This window comes from Aedes aegypti, chromosome 2 (assembly GCF_002204515.2).
Source record: "Aedes aegypti strain LVP_AGWG chromosome 2, AaegL5.0 Primary Assembly, whole genome shotgun sequence".
Taxonomy (NCBI): domain Eukaryota; kingdom Metazoa; phylum Arthropoda; class Insecta; order Diptera; family Culicidae; genus Aedes; species Aedes aegypti.
This window is the reverse complement of record NC_035108.1, coordinates 428,881,786-428,900,383: the sequence shown is the minus strand read 5'-3', so window position 1 is coordinate 428,900,383 and position 18,598 is coordinate 428,881,786. Positions and strand designations below refer to the sequence as shown.

Here is an 18,598-nt window from a genome sequence, read left to right as displayed (position 1 = left end):
AATCCAATCCAAATCCAATCCAAATCCAATCCAAATCCAATCCAAATCCAATCCAAATCCAATCCAAATCCAATCCAAATCCAATCCAAATCCAATCCAAATCCAATCCAAATCCAATCCAAATCCAATCCAAATCCAATCCAAATCCAATCCAAATCCAATCCAAATCCAATCCAAATCCAATCCAATCCAAATCCAATCCAAATCCAATCCAAATCCAATCCAAATCCAATCCAATCCAAATCCAATCCAAATCCAATCCAAATCCAATCCAAATCCAATCCAAATCCAATCCAAATCCAATCCAAATCCAATCCAAATCCAATCCAAATCCAATCCAAATCCAATCCAAATCCAATCCAAATCCAATCCAAATCCAATCCAAATCCAATCCAAATCCAATCCAAATCCAATCCAAATCCAATCCAAATCCAATCCAAATCCAATCCAAATCCAATCCAAATCCAATCCAAATCCAATCCAAATCCAATCCAAATCCAATCCAAATCCAATCCAAATCCAATCCAAATCCAATCCAAATCCAATCCAAATCCAATCCAAATCCAATCCAAATCCAATCCAAATCCAATCCAAATCCAATCCAAATCCAATCCAAATCCAATCCAAATCCAATCCAAATCCAATCCAAATCCAATCCAAATCCAATCCAAATCCAATCCAAATCCAATCCAAATCCAATCCAAATCCAATCCAATCCAATCCAATCCAATCCAAATCCAATCCAAATCCAATCCAAATCCAATCCAAATCCAATCCAAATCCAATCCAAATCCAATCCAAATCCAATCCAAATCCAATCCAAATCCAATCCAAATCCAATCCAAATCCAATCCAAATCCAATCCAAATCCAATCCAAATCCAATCCAAATCCAATCCAAATCCAATCCAAATCCAATCCAAATCCAATCCAAATCCAATCCAAATCCAATCCAAATCCAATCCAAATCCAATCCAAATCCAATCCAAATCCAATCCAAATCCAATCCAAATCCAATCCAAATCCAATCCAATCCAATCCAATCCAAATCCAATCCAAATCCAATCCAAATCCAATCCAAATCCAATCCAAATCCAATCCAAATCCAATCCAAATCCAATCCAAATCCAATCCAAATCCAATCCAAATCCAATCCAAATCCAATCCAAATCCAATCCAAATCCAATCCAAATCCAATCCAAATCCAATCCAAATCCAATCCAAATCCAATCCAAATCCAATCCAAATCCAATCCAAATCCAATCCAAATCCAATCCAAATCCAATCCAAATCCAATCCAAATCCAATCCAAATCCAATCCAAATCCAATCCAAATCCAATCCAAATCCAATCCAAATCCAATCCAAATCCAATCCAAATCCAATCCAAATCCAATCCAAATCCAATCCAAATCCAATCCAAATCCAATCCAAATCCAATCCAAATCCAATCCAAATCCAATCCAAATCCAATCCAAATCCAATCCAAATCCAATCCAAATCCAATCCAAATCCAATCCAAATCCAATCCAAATCCAATCCAAATCCAATCCAAATCCAATCCAAATCCAATCCAAATCCAATCCAAATCCAATCCAAATCCAATCCAAATCCAATCCAAATCCAATCCAAATCCAATCCAAATCCAATCCAAATCCAATCCAAATCCAATCCAAATCCAATCCAAATCCAATCCAAATCCAATCCAAATCCAATCCAAATCCAATCCAAATCCAATCCAAATCCAATCCAAATCCAATCCAAATCCAATCCAAATCCAATCCAAATCCAATCAAATCCACTCCCAAATCCAATCCAAATCCAATCCAAATCCAATCCAATCCATCCAAATCCAATCCAAATCCAATCCAAATCCAATCCAAATCCAATCCAAATCCAATCCAAGTGTAGAACTAGCCCTCGTGCGTTAGAAATACACTCAAATAAAGATTTAAAAAAAAAAAAAAAAAAAATCCAATCCAAATCCAATCCAAATCCAATCCAAATCCAATCCAAATCCAATCCAAATCCAATCCAAATCCAATCCAATCCAAATCCAATCCAAATCCAATCGCAAATCCAATCCAAATCCAATCCAAATCCAATCCAAATCCAATCCAAATCCAATCCAAATCCAATCCAATCCAATCCAAATCCAATCCAAATCCAATCCAAATCCCAATCCAAATCCAATCCAAATCCAATCCAAATCCAATCCAAATCCAATCCAAATCCAATCCAAATCCAATCCAAATCCAATCCAAATCCAATCCAAATCCAATCCAAATCCAATCCAAATCCAATCCAAATCCAATCCAAATCCAATCCAAATCCAATCCAAATCCAATCCAAATCCAATCCAAATCCAATCCAAATCCAATCCAAATCCAATCCAATCCAAATCCAATCCAAATCCAATCCAAATCCAATCCAAATCCAATCCAAATCCAATCCAAATCCAATCCAAATCCAATCCAAATCCAATCCAAATCCAATCCAAATCCAAATCCAATCCAAATCCAATCCAAATCCAATCCAAATCCAATCCAAATCCAATCCAAATCCAATCCAAATCCAATCCAAATCCAATCCAAATCCAATCCAAATCCAATCCAAATCCAATCCAAATCCAATCCAAATCCAATCCAAATCCAATCCAAATCCAATCCAAATCCAATCCAAATCCAATCCAAATCCAAATCCAATCCAAATCCAATCCAAATCCTATCATGCTTTTGTCGGAGTGATACAATTCCTGAAAACACTCTCCATTGAGGATTGCTGCTACTCCGTCCACAACCTAATGGTATTATAATGCTCTTATTTCATTGACTTCCATCCGAAAGCTGGCGGTTCAGCTTCACTGGCATTCGGACCAATCAAGTCGTATTGGAATTGAAATTATGACTGTTTTATCATGATAAAGTTGTGTGCAGCAGCACTCGGGTGGCTCGTGCTCTGACTACAACTTACTACCAATCGATGGTTATTGGCGAGGGGTCTTCTAGCTATCTTGTTCTGGCACGTGGCGAAGTTTTTTCGCTTCTTTCGCCTCACCGCCCGCAATCTTCGAAATCAGATCAAGCAACAGCTGATTGATTGCACTTTTTGAGGCAGCGGAAACTGGTGGTCGTCGACATTTCGTCGTTAAATGCTATTTTTGGAGCAAAAAAACTTACGTCTGGAAAATTTGGCGTCGGTCAATCATAAAATAGGTGTCTTATTTTTTTCGTCGCTAATTGATATTGAAAGCCGACTATGTACACAAGAAGGTGCAAGGGCAAATAGCTTGCAAAGAAAATGCTAGTATCTCTTTTCCGTACGCGCTCGGTGAATTATCTTGGTCTTTGCCCCTTCTCCTCGGAAGGCGTAGATGCTCCGGAGAGATACCCAATGAAGGGAGGGTGCTTGCAGCTAGGATTCCCGTCAGTTTGCAACCCACACAGCGAAAGGCGTTAACAGGTGGGATCGTATCTAGTCTAGATGGTATTCATTGGTTGGTTGGTTTTGTGTGTGGTGTTCTTGAAGAATGCAGCGGCGGTTTAGAACAACTCCGGCCAATGGCAAACAGTATCTAAATGGGCAATTACTATTATTATTGGTCAATACTTTTGCGTTAGGATTTGAGGGTGTTGGAGGGGGTGGAAGTTGCACTAGATTGAACTTAACTTAAGGAAATCGCAATATTGGACGTGAGAGGTTCTGGAAGAGATCGATTGGATGTTTGGGGTGTATAAAAGCTACTGCCGGGTTCTGAGCTGATGCATACCGAACTCAAGTGTTCTAACAACCAAACCAACCAACCACAAAACCTCTTCTATCACAATGAAGGTGCGTTGCCAGTGTTATCATTCATTTGAAGTGATTAAGTGATTTTTTGAATCTCTATTTGCAGTTCATCGTCGCCGCCGTCGTCCTTGTCTTGGCTGTTGCCTCGGAAGCTATCTGGCCAGCTGCTGGATATCCATGGGGAGGACCTTGGGGAGCCACCGTTGTCCAGGCTAATGCTCCAGCTTGGCCTGCTGCCCACTGGGCCGGTGCTTGGCCACATGCTGCTGCTTATGGTGCTTGGCCAGGTGCTCACTGGGCTGGAGCTTGGCCAGCCGCCCATTGGGGTGCCCCAGCTGCCTCGGTTGCCCACCATGCCGGAGTTGTTCCCGGAGCCACTTCCGTTACTGCCACCCGTGGTGCCGTCCATGTTGCACCTCTGCCAGGACATGCCATCTCCCAGAAGCAGCTGAACCTTGCCCCAGCTCCAGGAACCCTGTAAATAGGATACCAAAAACGGAAATGAATCTCAGCAGCAGATTATTATTGCTCATTGACTCAAGAAGACAAACAACTGCCATGATTGCCTAAAACAAACATTTGCGAAACCGAAGTTCTGTGTTAAACGTGTGATTTTATTGTGTAAATATTTAGAGCAATTATTTACCGTGTCTGTAAATAAATGTGAACTCTCTAATAATGAAATGGCTGAGGAGGTTGAATCGATCAAACTAATATCACAATCTATCTAATGTTTTATAATTCAATCACTAAAGTCCAAGATTAGTCGATATATTATTGATTTTACAGAACATTAACACCTTCAGTAACATTGCAATAGTATCTTTGTCGTTATAAGCATAAGCTTAAGCGTAATTGACCAAAATTTCAAAGTCAATATAATATTCCAAACTTTTGTAAACTTAGCCTACTTTTTAAACTTAGTTTACGATTGTGAGTTTTTTTTTATTTCAAAAGTGTTTTAAGCCTTCCACTAGAATCTCTTATGGTATCCATCTATGCCTTTTTTCAAGTTGTTCTGTAGATATTTCGCAAGAAATTATTAGTTTTGTATTCAAAAAGCTCTTCTCGTGTTGTTTTAGATGATAACAACTGGATTTCTTTGGGGAATTCATTATGAGATTAAAAAAATGAAATTACTTTATTTTCCTTTGAATCTGAAACGTATAAAAAATGGTCCAATCTCATCCTTTCAAAAGGGTAATTATTTCTTGTTTTGAAATTTGGTGGTAATTGAAGTAAAATTAATTTCTAACAGATCGATATTTTACCAAAAACTGTGATCAAATTTTGATTAAATTTTAAATTGATTATTTATTTCAAAAATCGTGTTTTGTACAAATCTTGTTTTTGAAGGGTTTGAAAAAATTGCTTTATTTTAATTAAAATATGACTTGTCAGAAACACATCGATCAATTTCTAACTTCATATGTTTGTGAAGAAAAGAGAAACAGAAATATTCATACAATCAATATAAGGCAAACGCTCCAATAGTGGAGGTAGTGTGTTTTGGCATGTTTCGTACTAATAAATGATTATGTGATATTATTATATGATGCACGATGCAAAAATGATGCAAGTAATCAAATAATATTCATGAATTTTAATCGTTAAACTATTTAAAACAATTATTTTGCTTGATTTTTTTGCTCCTTTGCACCTTTAGTGGTGCATCAGTACTAATAGTGGAGGGTCTCATAAAAATCAATGGTTTGCACCACTAAAGGAACCATTCTTAAAACAAACCTCCACTAAAGGAACAGTGTTCTTATTATTGGTGCAAGGCTTTTTGCAGGGAAATTTAAAATGAATCGTGATTTTTATACATTTGAGTGATAGAGATATATCGAATGATACATTGAAAAACATATATTTCATTGTTTTATCACCATGTTTTACCAGTTTTCCCTTAGGTGTGCCACTAATGGTACACTTGCCCTATTCATCTTAAATATCAAGTGCCTTCGATGGGTCTATCTTTTTTCCTGTTGTAAGGTTTTGATGTTTAAATGTACATGACGAGCACGTGTCAAATGTACAAATGGACGGTGTTCAGACACACCGGACTAGATGATATATTTAGGATCTCTCAAAGAACCCTTCTAAAGATTCCCTACAAATGTTTATCGTGATTGTTACTCACGGAATATACCCGATTTTTATGTCAGTAAATATTTCGAATTCCATCCAAATGTCAGAAGCAATTCTTCCAGATATTTTTCTAAAGCTCTTCCAGGGTATCTTAAACTTATTCCTCAAAGAAAAGTCATGAACATGTTTTTCCCAAAAAAAAAAAACACAACAATTTTAACATATTCATTTTCTTAAACAACACTAGGAATTATTTACAATTTGTTTCAGTTATAGAAGTAGGGATTTCTTTGATACATAGGATAATTCACGGCTTCCGCACTATTTGGCTATTTCTTCTTGGCATAACATTCTCACTGTGACAGAGCCATCTGTAACTTGCATTTAATTATGCCTATAACTTAAGAAGATTCAGCCCAGTTGCGCGAAAAATGGAAGAAACTACGCGTATGTCAGCTAGAAGTTTGCTCTCATGTGTTGTGTGAAAGTTTTTGCGAAAACTTTAGGTTATTTCAGGCGTAGCCTGATTCCATCAGTAATAACCTTGTCTTCCAAAGGGTGTAGTAAAGTTATAGGCTAAACAGTTTGATTAATAGGCAAGGTGGTAGCTTTAACCTTCCAGTCGTCGCGTGGTTTGCCACCGTCAGAGCCACCACGCTGCTGAAGTGTCAATAGTGCATTGGTGAAGCATTTCTTCGAAGAGTTGATGGAGTAGTAAGTAGAGGAGAGTATTGGTGATCTTGAGGTCGAGAAGTTCAATTCTCATTTATATTTTTGTTTTCATATTTTTTTCTTTTTAGTATTTTGCAACAAGTAAGCAATTCCAATATAACTTATATATGTTGCAAACAGACTCGGCCTCTTGCGCTTTTTGCGTTGCTTTTCAATGCAACTATAAGTCATATTTTCAACAAATGGCAACTCTGATTAGTTTCAAGAGAAAATTTTATTCTTGGGTTGAAACAAACTGTGCTGCTCTAGTTTAGAGCCATTGAAAACGCAAGTTGGGTCACAACTCGGCCATTGTGATGGCCATCTTTGGATTCCGAAATGTTTTACCTTAAATTATAATATCATTCTTTCACATATTAGTCTTGGAATTCCCTTAATGGCACATCCAGGTTATTTTTTACAAGTACTTAAATTGAAGATGAATCGAAGCCACAACTAAAATTTTAAAGAGTCACTAGCTGGATGTGACCAATTGATCAAATTTTCAGCACATTCGGTTATCTGGTTCTTCAGGTTTGTTCTCTTAACAATTTGAGGTTTGGGTTCGATTCATTTTCAACTTAAGAGACTTTCAACATCCACTCGTCCAGGAATTATAACCGGAATTGTTTATTTATATAATCAAAATTTCATCGAAGATTTCATCCTTTTTTGCAAGATACCTTGAACAAGCATTCTAGACATTTGTTTTAAATGCTTTGATAATACTTCTTAGATTCTGTACTGAATAATTCCATAAATTCTTCCAAGGATTCTTTTCATTTGTTTTTCTTCTCATTTTTTTTCAACTGAATAATGACAATCCGCAACGTATCAAAACTTCGCCGAAAGATACCTCCGAAAAATCCTACATGGAACTTTTGAGAGTTTTTCTTATTTTACTTTTAGAATTATTTAACAATTTCATAAGGATTCTTGTTTTTAATTATGAATCGTGGTTAACGGCTAACCAGCCGAGTGGAAGTTTGACAACTACCGAAAAGCTAAACATTATATATACTTTGCAATTGGATTAAATGGACAAATTGATGTGAAGTTTTGCGAAAAAGTTACTCTTCTTCTCAGTGAGAATCGAACTCACGGCTCCCTGATCTCTAGTTAGGGCGCTTTACCCCTACGCCATGAGAGGACTCATGGACGCAGAAGTTAACCTGAATTCGATTCCAGCTCAATAATCACGTGGTCCTTTTTCGCAAAGTGCACCTCTTTCGTGTAGCTTTCCATCTCCAATGTACCCTTTCGAGAACTCCAAACATTATAAAGTCAATAACGGCGCTGGCCACGTCCTTACGGTCATCAGGGAAAGGAAGGATAATGAGTGTGACATCCATTGTTACTAAAAACCGAGATCATCTCTGCATCTCCATGGTTGTCACAGGAAGGAATTTAGAGAGGACGGTTTGAAAGCTACACAATCCGGATTTACCTTGGCATGTGATGCGATTCATGCAGCCTCAGTTCAAAAAGTCACACAAAAGACCCTAAATACAACGTGAATCTATTGTAAGTCGGCACTTTCAGTGTCGAACTATTCAAAGTTGTTTCTATAATGACAATAAATAGGTAAGAGGAAAGGTATGTTATGTTAAACACGAATATGAGTTTGAGTCGACACTTATAGTGACGAACCATTCATATTTAGTGGTTTAAATACATCGTTGTCTTCATCATGAATTGTTTTATAATAATTACACATATAAGATGAAAGCATGTAACGGGCTCACCAAATGAATTATCCATCCGTGAGTTATCAGGATCAAATCGCACTCCGAATCACAATTGACGTAAATTCATTAAATCAATTACAGTGGGATTCCGTTTTTGGCATGCTCCGTTTTTGGCATGCTCCATTTTTGGCACCCCCCGATTTTGGCAACAAAATGGATCCGTTTTTGGCAACATTTTTCTATACCATAAAAATTTGTAATTTTTTGTAAATATTGTCGTGTCTAAAGCAACAGTCAATTGGATAGCATGTCAAATCCACACCAATTACATTCCAGAGCTCCATTTTCGTAGATATTCCCAAATCTCACCCACTACTAAGGACTCGCGTACGCGCTTATTTACTTCAGGATGGTCATTGGTCATGCTTTTGCAACGTTTCATGAGGACAATAATCTCCACTAGTATCTCAACTAGAAACCCATCTCTTTTCTTACGCATTTATATTGAGTGACCAGCCCACTTGAGTCTGCCAGTAGGTGATATAATAAAAAACACTATTCTTCAGATTTGGAACAGCTTGCACAAGCACCGACATAAGATTAACCAAAAACCTATGATTCACACAGAGTTACAATCATAAATCTCGTCTCACCTTTTTGGTTCACTGTCTTTTTTTATTATGGACTAGTGGTCCCGGCAAACTTCGTCTTGCCATCAAGTAGGCTGTTGAAAAACGCCATGCAAGCCCCATGTAGAAAATGTCAGATTAGATTTCTCCCGTTTTCCCCACTATTCCGAAGACTTTCTTATTTTTTTTCTTCGCACAAACACGTCGGAGCTCAGAACGAATTCAACAGTGAAAGAATCATGTAAGTCCAATCACCCGTTCTCAAGCCATTTCGTGACATACAAACATAATTCCATTTTTATTTATATAGATTTACATACATTGCGCTTGTAAAAACACACCGCAGTAATAGAAACAAAAACAGAAAAATGTCGTGTATCATAACTTTTAAGAAATTACATTAAATAAATTGCGTTATGCTGGAGAATTGAAGAAGTGTCAACATGTAATCCATAAAAAAATCATATTGTAAAAATGTAAATTATTTTTTGAGAATTCCACCGGCTCCATGATAATTGCGAATACAGTCCAAACTTCAATTTATTCTCAATAATATCATTGAAGCGTGCGATAAATACGACTGAGAGTGTTTTAACTTTTTGTCTGTGGTATTGGTGTGTATATTGATCGTTCTGTGCCAACTATTTATTCCTAACGAGCTGAGTCTATGAGTTTCCTAACTCTAGAATCCTTAGGGGATTATTGATTCTTAGGGGACTTTTCAGAAATTTTAACGGATTCATGAGGACGTCTGCAGATTCCAAGTGGACACTGAGGGCTTCTTGAGGGATCTTATGAATGTATAATTGGTTATGGGGGATTTTGTCCAAAATCTGGTGATTTCGAATAAACTCTTAAGATTTGTAGGGCGTCCTGTAAATTTAAGGCGGGATAATATGAATTTCTCTTGGTATCTTGAGTATTTCTGGCGAAAACTTGGGGATTTTAAAAAGATTTCCAGAGGAATTTTTGGTGTGCTAGTGGCAGCCTAACAATAATAAACATTTGAAAATTTTCATCGGAGACTTGAGCATTCAGTTCGCGTTGAAACGCTGAGATGATCGGACGTGCGCGTTATAATCTCAAGCATTTTCACGTGGTCAAATAAAGTTAGTACTCTGAACCGTATTCTTTTCGTCAGGCTGACGACACAAAATCAAAGGCATTTTCAATGCACAATTAACGATGTCTTCGCCAAAATCGCGGGAAAACACTTTCCGGGTGGATTTTTCTAATCTGCCCAAACGAATGTCGTATGAAGAAACGCACAATTTTGTGCACAATACATTGGGTCTCAGCTTGGACGCTGTAGTACGACTACAAGTAAACCACGCTCTCAACTGTGCTCAAGTGAAATGCAGAGATCTCAAATCTGCACAAGAAACTGTGATTAAACACAATGCGAAACACGATGTAGAGATCAACAGTACGAAGTACAAAGTGAAATTGATCATGGATGATGGGGGAATTGAAGTAAAGATCCACGATCTTTCAGAAAATGTCACATCCGAGCAAATATGTGAATTCTTGAAACACTATGGCGACGTTATTGCGGTCAAAGAGCTCATGTGGGGAGACAACTTTATCTACAAGGGAGTCTCTACCGGTGTACGTGTGGCTAAAATGGTTCTTCGTAAACACATTAAGTCGTACGTGGTAGTTCAGGGAGAACAAACACTAATCTCCTATTCAGGGCAGCCTGCCACGTGTAAGCATTGTGCAAATCTTGTGCATCCAGGTATGACCTGTGTACAAAACAAAAAACTTATTACACAGAAGACTGACCTTACTGCAAGGTTGACACGGGCTCGCGAAGAGCGATCATCGTATGCTGACATTGCTGGAAGTTCTCCAATCCTGATGCCAGCACAGAACAACACTGGATTCAGATCTGCCGAAGCTCTCATGCCTGAGTTTGTGAAGCTGGGTGCTATGAGGAAAGACCAGGAAGCTACAAATACCGCCAAAGAAAATTCCAAGCTATCCGTAAATTCGAATATCGAGGGTGAAGTTGCGGGAGCGTCTACTTCGTTCTCTACTGCTGCTGCTGCTGCTGGTGTTGAGGCTGCTGCTGATGCTGCTGAGGGAGATGCTGATGTTGAGGAGGCTGTAGGTGGTCAACTCTTTTCTCAGTCCGAGGAGCTCAGAACTGAGATAATAATTCCAATGAACGTGGATCTTGTTGAGGCAGACCATGACACCGAAGTTGACTCGTCAACTGTCTCAGGCAACACTGAGAATGCCGAAACTCTTTCTCAGCCACAAATACTGAACGTCTACTCCCAGAAAAGAGTACCTATACTCGCTACAGACACAACCAAGGTTTCCAAAACCAGTGTGCACCAGTCGTCGGAGAAGCACTTCAAAGTCCCGGCAGGAATTTGCGATGGTGCGATGGAAGTTTCAGAGAGCGAATTGGAGATGAGAGCTCACAAAGAGTTTGAGTTCTCATCGGATGCGTCGTGTCATGATGATGGATTCGTCGTGAAAAGAAGTAGACACCGTTCCAAGAAAGCCAGAACCACACACTAAGATGAGTGTTCTCAACACATTCAAAAGCTACAATATTGCTAGCATTAATATTAATGCCATATCCAATGAAAATAAGGTAAATTCGCTACGATCAATGATACGACTATTGGATTTAGACATAGTTTTATTACAAGAAGTGGAGAACAGTCGCTTAAGCTTCCCTGGCTTCCAAGTGTACAGCAACGTAAACGAAACGCGGCGAGGAACAGCTATAGCACTAAAGATGCACATACCTGTATCTAATGTGCAACGAAGCCTTGATAGCAGAATAATAAGTGTGAAAATCAATAACTCTGTTACTATCTGCAATGTTTATGCACCAAGTGGTGTACAAAATTATCATAGCAGAGAAGATATGTTCAACCAGTTTGTTCCGTATTACTTACAAAGTGCATCGGAGTATGTTGTGTTTGGAGGTGACTTTAATTGTGTAACTGCAAATAAGGATGCAACAGGAGTAAACAATAAGAGTGCAGCGTTGCGTACGCTAATTCAGAACATGAACATGCGAGATACATGGGATTGTTTGAGTCGAGAGATCGAATTCAGTTTCATAAGATCGAACTGTAAGTCACGATTAGACAGAATTTATGTGTCTGCAAATCTAGTCGAGCAATTGAGGAGTGCTTCTTTCCATGTAAACTGCTTTTCAGATCACAAAGTGTATAGAATAAGACTGTGCTTACCAGACCTGGGTAGAGCTGCTGGGAATGGTTATTGGGCTATGCGTGCGCATGTGTTGACTGAAGAAAACGTCGAAGTGTTTGAAAACAAGTGGAATTACTGGTGTCGTCAAAGAAGAAACTATAACAGTTGGATTGAGTGGTGGATAGATTATGCAAAACCAAGAATCAAGGGGTTTTTCAAGAAGAAAACCAATGACTCCTTCAGAGAATTTCATGCCAAAAATGAATTCTTATACGCACGTTTGAAAACCGCTTACGAAGAATTATATCAACATCCGAACAAAATGAGTGAAGTGAACCGGTTGAAAGGCAAAATGCTACTTCTGCAGCGAGAGTTTTCGAAGAAATTTGTGCGTATTAATGATCAGTGCCTTGAAGAAGAAAGTATGTCGTCCTACCAGTTGGGAGACAGAATCAAGAAAAAATCAAGTTCGCACATAACATCCATCGTAGATCAACAGCGACAAATTAATGGGTCAGCTGCAGTTGAAGAACATGTATATCAGTACTTTCGGGATTTGTATTCTGCAAGTGAAACGCAAGAATATCAAGATGCAACTACAACAACCAAAATTCCTGAGAATTCTCAAGAAAACCTAAGAATCATGGACGAGGTGACAACTGAGGAGATTTTTAGAGCAATAAAATCCAGTGCTTCTAAAAAGTCTCCTGGAGTGGACGGATTGCCCAAAGAGTTCTTCGTAGCTGCGTTCAACGTTATTCACCGTCAATTAAACCTGATTGTGAATGAAGCAATGCAAGGAAACATTCCACAGAAGTTTGTTGAAGGTGTCGTCGTGCTGTGTAAAAAGAAAGGTGGTGAAAACAGCATTAAAGGATATCGTCCACTCACGATGCTGAACTATGATTATAAATTAGTCAGCCGTATTCTCAAAAGTCGAGTTGCAAGTGTAATCGATAAAAACAACCTACTAACACATTCGCAAAAGTGTTCTAACGCTAAGAAAAACATTTTTGAAGCTCTACATGCGATTAAGGATCGTATTGCAGAGATACGTCATAAAAAGAAGAGAGCAAGAGTTGTATCACTGGATCTCGACCATGCGTTCGACAGAGTCGAACATTGTTTCTTGTTTCGTGTAATGAGAGATATGGGTTTCCACGAAAGACTAATAGAGCTTCTCCGAAAGATCATGCAGAACTCCCGCTCACGTGTTCTAGTAAATGGTCATCTCTCTCCTGAGTTCCAAATTGGTCGTTCAGTGAGACAAGGAGACCCTATAAGCATGTATCTGTTTGTGATATACTTACATCCGTTGCTCGAAAAATTACACATGATCTGTAATGATCCGCTTGAGTTAGTGGTGGCCTACGCCGACGATATTACGGTAGTGATAGTGGATGATTCAAAACTTGAACAGATCAAACGAACTTTCCACGAATTTGGACAGTACTCGGGAGCAGTATTGAGTCTCTCGAAAACGATTGCACTTAACATTGGAGATTTATCACGACCTCAGTCAGTTGTGAACTGGCCGTCTGTGAGTGATAGTGTTAAAATTCTGGGGATCACTTTTTTCAACGATCACAAAGTTATGATTGAGTTCAACTGGAAGGAAACTATACGTAAAATGACGCAGTTAATGTGGATGTTCAAGCCGCGACTCATAGTGTTACACCAGAAGATAAGGCTGCTGAATGTGTATGTAACGTCCAAGTTATGGTTTGTGGCTTCAGTGCTCAGTATAAGGAATCAGGATGTGGCGAAAGTAACGAAGCACATCGGGACCTTTATTTGGGGGCGAAAACCGAGAGTAGCGATGAATCAACTAATCCAACCCGTTTCAAAAGGAGGGTTGAATCTACATCTACCTATGTACAAGTGCAAGGCTCTTCTGGCGAATCGAACGTTGCAAGTAAGAGAAGTGATACCGTTCGGAAATAGATTGATTACTGAAGCAACAAACGGAAATAACCCTGTGTTCCCAGCTATGTATCCGTGCATAAAAGTGGTGTGGAGAGTGGTCCAAGATCTTCCACAGCAAGTGATGGAAAATATCTGCAGCAGCGCGATTGAGAGACATCTTACACAAGAGTTACCAATCCCTAAGATTATTTCAGAAAACCCAGCAGCTAGATGGCCCTCAGTGTTCAAAAATATTCATAGTAAACATATGTCAGCAATAGAAAAAACTACGATGTACTTATTTGTTAATCAAAAACTTCCTCATGCACAACTACTGTATAAAATTGGTCAAACCACCAGTCCTAATTGCGCTACATGTAGATTAACAGTAGAGAGCCAAGAACATAAATTGGCAAATTGTCCCAAAGTTGCTAGATTGTGGAGCTATCTGTGCTCAAAATTGAGATTGCATTTGAACACAAGAATAGAATATTCAATAATGAAAACACCAGAATTTAGGGATGTAAGCAGAAACAGCAGAATTGCAGTTCTAAAATTATTCGTTAAATACGTAGTTTATATTTTAGAAGGCTCAATCCCTCTGAATGTGCAAGAGCTGGAACATATTTTAAATCTTAACTAGTGTTGAGAATAGGCGGTGCGCTTTGTAATGTGTATGTGAACGTAAACAGTGAATAAATGTGTTTAAAAAAAAAAGCAATATCGCAGCAAAATCCCAAGATGTTTTTTTTTTTTTTTTTTTCTATCATTATTAAAGAGATTTTTAGCCCTGGGCTAGTTCATCTCGGGACCAACGGCTTTACTTCCCTTCCGAAGGAAGTCGTCACTTTTTGAGTCATAAGCAACTATCTCGGGAATGGGATTCGATCCCAGGTCCTCGGCGTGAGAGGCGTGTATTCTAACCACTACACCAGGTCCGTCCCCCAAACTCCCAAGATGTTAACTCCTAGCAAAATCATTAGCAAGATTTTGAGAATTCTAGACGAGATCCTACGGATGCCTGGCAAGATGCTTCAGAGACCAGCGTTTTTCTGTAGATTCCCTATAAGTACCTGATTCTCATCTGGTTCATGAGGTTTCATAACAGGATCCTGTAAATTTCCGTTTATTTCATAAGGTAGATGTAAAACATATATCAAGCTCAATTAAAAATTATTTCGAGTAAAAAATTTAATTCTACAAAATTACAAGTCGCATTTATGGATCATCTCATGTTTATGTATGCCCTTTTGATTGCTGTCAATTATTCATTATTAGATGCTTTACTTTATCAGAAACAAAAATTAAAGGAGCAATTCTAAACATACCGAATTTTATTAAATTTTTCGCTCAAGTCCAAAAGATAAACTAATTTTAAATGTTCATTAAATTAGAAAAAGCTCATGTCTTTTTGCAATACCCAGCACTTTAGTTTCGTTAATAAGTCTTTGTAAGAAAACAAAAAAAAAACATTTTTTTCGTATTCTTACATAATTTTATGAAAAATGTTCAGTTCTTAAATAAAGGTCACTTATGCAATTATTGATTTTACATGGCCCACTTATACAAAAAGTGTACATAAAGCTTCTAAAAAATAGTTGAAGACGTTGAGGCGTAAACACGCCACCAGAAAAACGTTTGCCAGAATTAACGTTACGAGGCTATAGATTCATAGCATAGTAGAACCCTGCATAGCATAGTAGAAAAATGCTTCAAAGTGAACCTTTTCGAAGTCTCGATGCCTTATGATTCCATAAAGATGATATATTAACATTCTAATGATGTTTTCAAAACCAATAGTTGAAAAATAAAATTTAAAATATGGGCTCCGATTTTGGCACGGTTCCGTTTTTGGCAACTGAAAATTTCAACTTTGTTGCCAAAAACGGAATCCCACTGTATCAGAATAGACAGAAAAAAAAACGAGAGCGAAAAATATTGACGTCCGTATCTACGCGCGGGTTACTACGATCTCTTTTATACGATTTGTAGTGTAAATTTGCGATAAATCTGGCATTTCCCTTATGTACATGTGAATTTTATGATGATTTGACAACGTTTTCCAGAGATGTTTTAAATTAAGCTTAATATCTGTATCCTATGGAGGGATCTTGAGATTTATTAAATTAGGAAATTACTAGATTTTTTAGATTCCAGTACTGAGATTCTGATGTCAAATCCGAAAATCATACAGAACACAGAAAGGAAAGTCCATGTAAATTTCACCGTAAAATCATGCACATGAAGGGAATGCCAGATTTGTCACAAATTTACACGTCACATCGTGTAAAATTACTATAACATCATGTAAGTTTCCGCTATATATCGTGTAATCTATCATGGACTCTAACCGATTACGTGACAATTCGCGAAAATTTACATGACGTTGATGTCATTTTACTCGATGTGTCATGTAAATTTGAGACAAATCTAGCATTCCCTTTATGTGCATGATTTCACGCTGAAATTTACATGGATTTTTCTTTCTGTGAAATACTTTTTCAAAGATTACAAAATTATGTCAAAAGATCAATAACCGAATGAAATACCGTTTTTTTATGTTTGTACAAGAATCCCATAATGGCTCAAATATTCCCAGAATTATTATAATAAATCTTGAATGCCTATCGGAATCTTGGAAGTCACAATTTTCACTTCAAGTGCAGTATTACTTGAAACCGGATTTCCCACAGACATCCACGGATTTCTGGCACAAACGCGTTCCACTCGTGCTCCGCATGTAGCATTTATTACCGAGAATGTAGTAAACTCAACTTTACTACATTTTATTCATTCCCATTGTTATGGTCGTTGTATAATATGGAAATTTGTTCAAATGCAAATTATATCTATCGTCTCATAACATTATCAAAAAATTAAGGTGATGAAAACCGAAGCTAAACCTCACCAAGATCACTAATTCGGAGAAACAGATATTCGTTCACACTGAATACCTAATATGGTGGTTTAAAATAGATCGAATTTTCAACGCAGAGAACTTTTTGGTTCTCTAGATTTTAAGTTTAAATAATTCAATTTGTGGCCTAGTTTTTCCTTCACCTTAAGCCTCCTAGTGCACTATAGGAGATCATGGTCAAAATATCAAAGAAATGGCAGTAATTCTTACACATCATTTACTAAAACTGAAAAACTTTTTCTTACCATAATATAAAACAGTAAAATGCTATAATGATGACAATAAATCAGCCTGCACAATTACCTCTGACCTACAGATGAGATTTAAATCAAACTCCTATTTAATATTTAACATAGTACAGTGGATCCTCAATTTTATCACTGCTCTATTCTACCGCGCTCAATTTTGCCACCATCGATTTAAGCACGGTTTTCTTTTCGATATTTTATCACGCCACAATAATTGTATGACTTTCATACATTTTAAAACTATACGGCAAGAAAATTCTGTTTCATTATATCACGCTTTAGTATAGTCACTAAAATATTGTGGATTCATGATATGATCGAGAAACTACTATATTTGCAACGAATCATTTCGTAAGAATGTTGAAGTTTTTAATGCCACTCACGTCAACGTTGCGATAATGGGCAAGTGATATGTGATATTATTTTTGATAAAGTACCACTTCCATTATTGGAGAGTTCACATTTATTTACAGACACGGTAAATAATTGCTCTACTTATTTACACAATAAAATCACACGTACAACACAGAACTTCGGTTTCGCAAATGTTTGTTTTAGGCAATCATGGCAGTTGTTTGTCGTCTTGAGTCAATGAGCAATAATAATCTGCTGCTGAGATTCATTTCCGTTTTTGGTATCCTATTTACAGGGTTCCTGGAGCTGGGGCAAGGTTCAGCTGCTTCTGGGAGATGGCATGTCCTGGCAGAGGAGCAACATGGACGGCACCACGGGTGGCAGTAACGGAAGTAGCTCCGGGGACAACTCCGGCATGGTGGGCAACCGAGGCAGCTGGGGCACCCCAATGGGCAGCTGGCCAAGCTCCAGCCCAGTGAGCACCTGGCCAAGCACCGTAAGCAGCAGCATGTGGCCAAGCACCGGCCCAGTGGGCAGCAGGCCAAGCTGGAGCATTAGCCTGGACAACGGTGGCTCCCCAAGGTCCTCCCCATGGATATCCAGCAGCTGGCCAGCTAGCTTCCGAGGCAACAGCCAAGGCAAGGACGACGGCAGCGACGATGAACTGCAAATAGAGATTCAAAAAATCACTTAATCACTTCAAATGAATGATAACACTGGCAACGCACCTTCATTGTGATAGAAGAAGTTTTGTGGTTTGTTGGTTTGATTGTTAGAACACTTGAGTTCGGTATGCACCAACTCAGAACCCGGCAGTAGCTTTTATACACCCCAAACATCCAATCGATCTCTTCCCGAGCCTCTCACATAGAATATTCCGATCTCCCCATGGTTGGTTGGTTCTAGTGCAACGGGCAGCTGCAGTTGGACAAACCACCCCCGCCCTCTTCATCTCCACACCAAATTCAAACGCGAAAGTGTTGACCGTTAATAATCGTAATTGCCCATTTAGATACTGTTTTTCCAATGGTTGGTGGTGTGGTGTGGTGCACTAGACCTTCACTGCAGTCTCCAAGAACACGACCACA

At 38.3% G+C, this 18,598-nt stretch overlaps 2 protein-coding genes across 2 annotated transcripts; one reads left to right on the top strand and one right to left on the bottom strand.

Moving 5' to 3' along the window:
• Positions 1 to 3,703: 3,703 nt before the first annotated feature.
• LOC110677063 (adult cuticle protein 1-like) lies at positions 3,704 to 4,472 on the top strand. The gene is made up of 2 exons (XM_021847659.1): positions 3,704 to 3,829; positions 3,894 to 4,472. Exons 1-2 carry the CDS (start codon positions 3,824 to 3,826, stop codon positions 4,266 to 4,268), a joined length of 381 nt encoding a protein of 126 aa, XP_021703351.1. The 5' UTR covers positions 3,704 to 3,823; the 3' UTR covers positions 4,269 to 4,472.
• A 13,127-nt stretch (positions 4,473 to 17,599) lies between these two features.
• On the bottom strand, positions 17,600 to 18,325 carry LOC110677062 (adult cuticle protein 1-like). Its single transcript, XM_021847658.1, has 2 exons — positions 18,239 to 18,325; positions 17,600 to 18,174 (listed from the first exon to the last, which is right to left on the bottom strand). Exons 1-2 carry the CDS (start codon positions 18,242 to 18,244, stop codon positions 17,800 to 17,802), a joined length of 381 nt encoding a protein of 126 aa, XP_021703350.1. The 5' UTR covers positions 18,245 to 18,325; the 3' UTR covers positions 17,600 to 17,799.
• Positions 18,326 to 18,598: the final 273 nt, after the last annotated feature.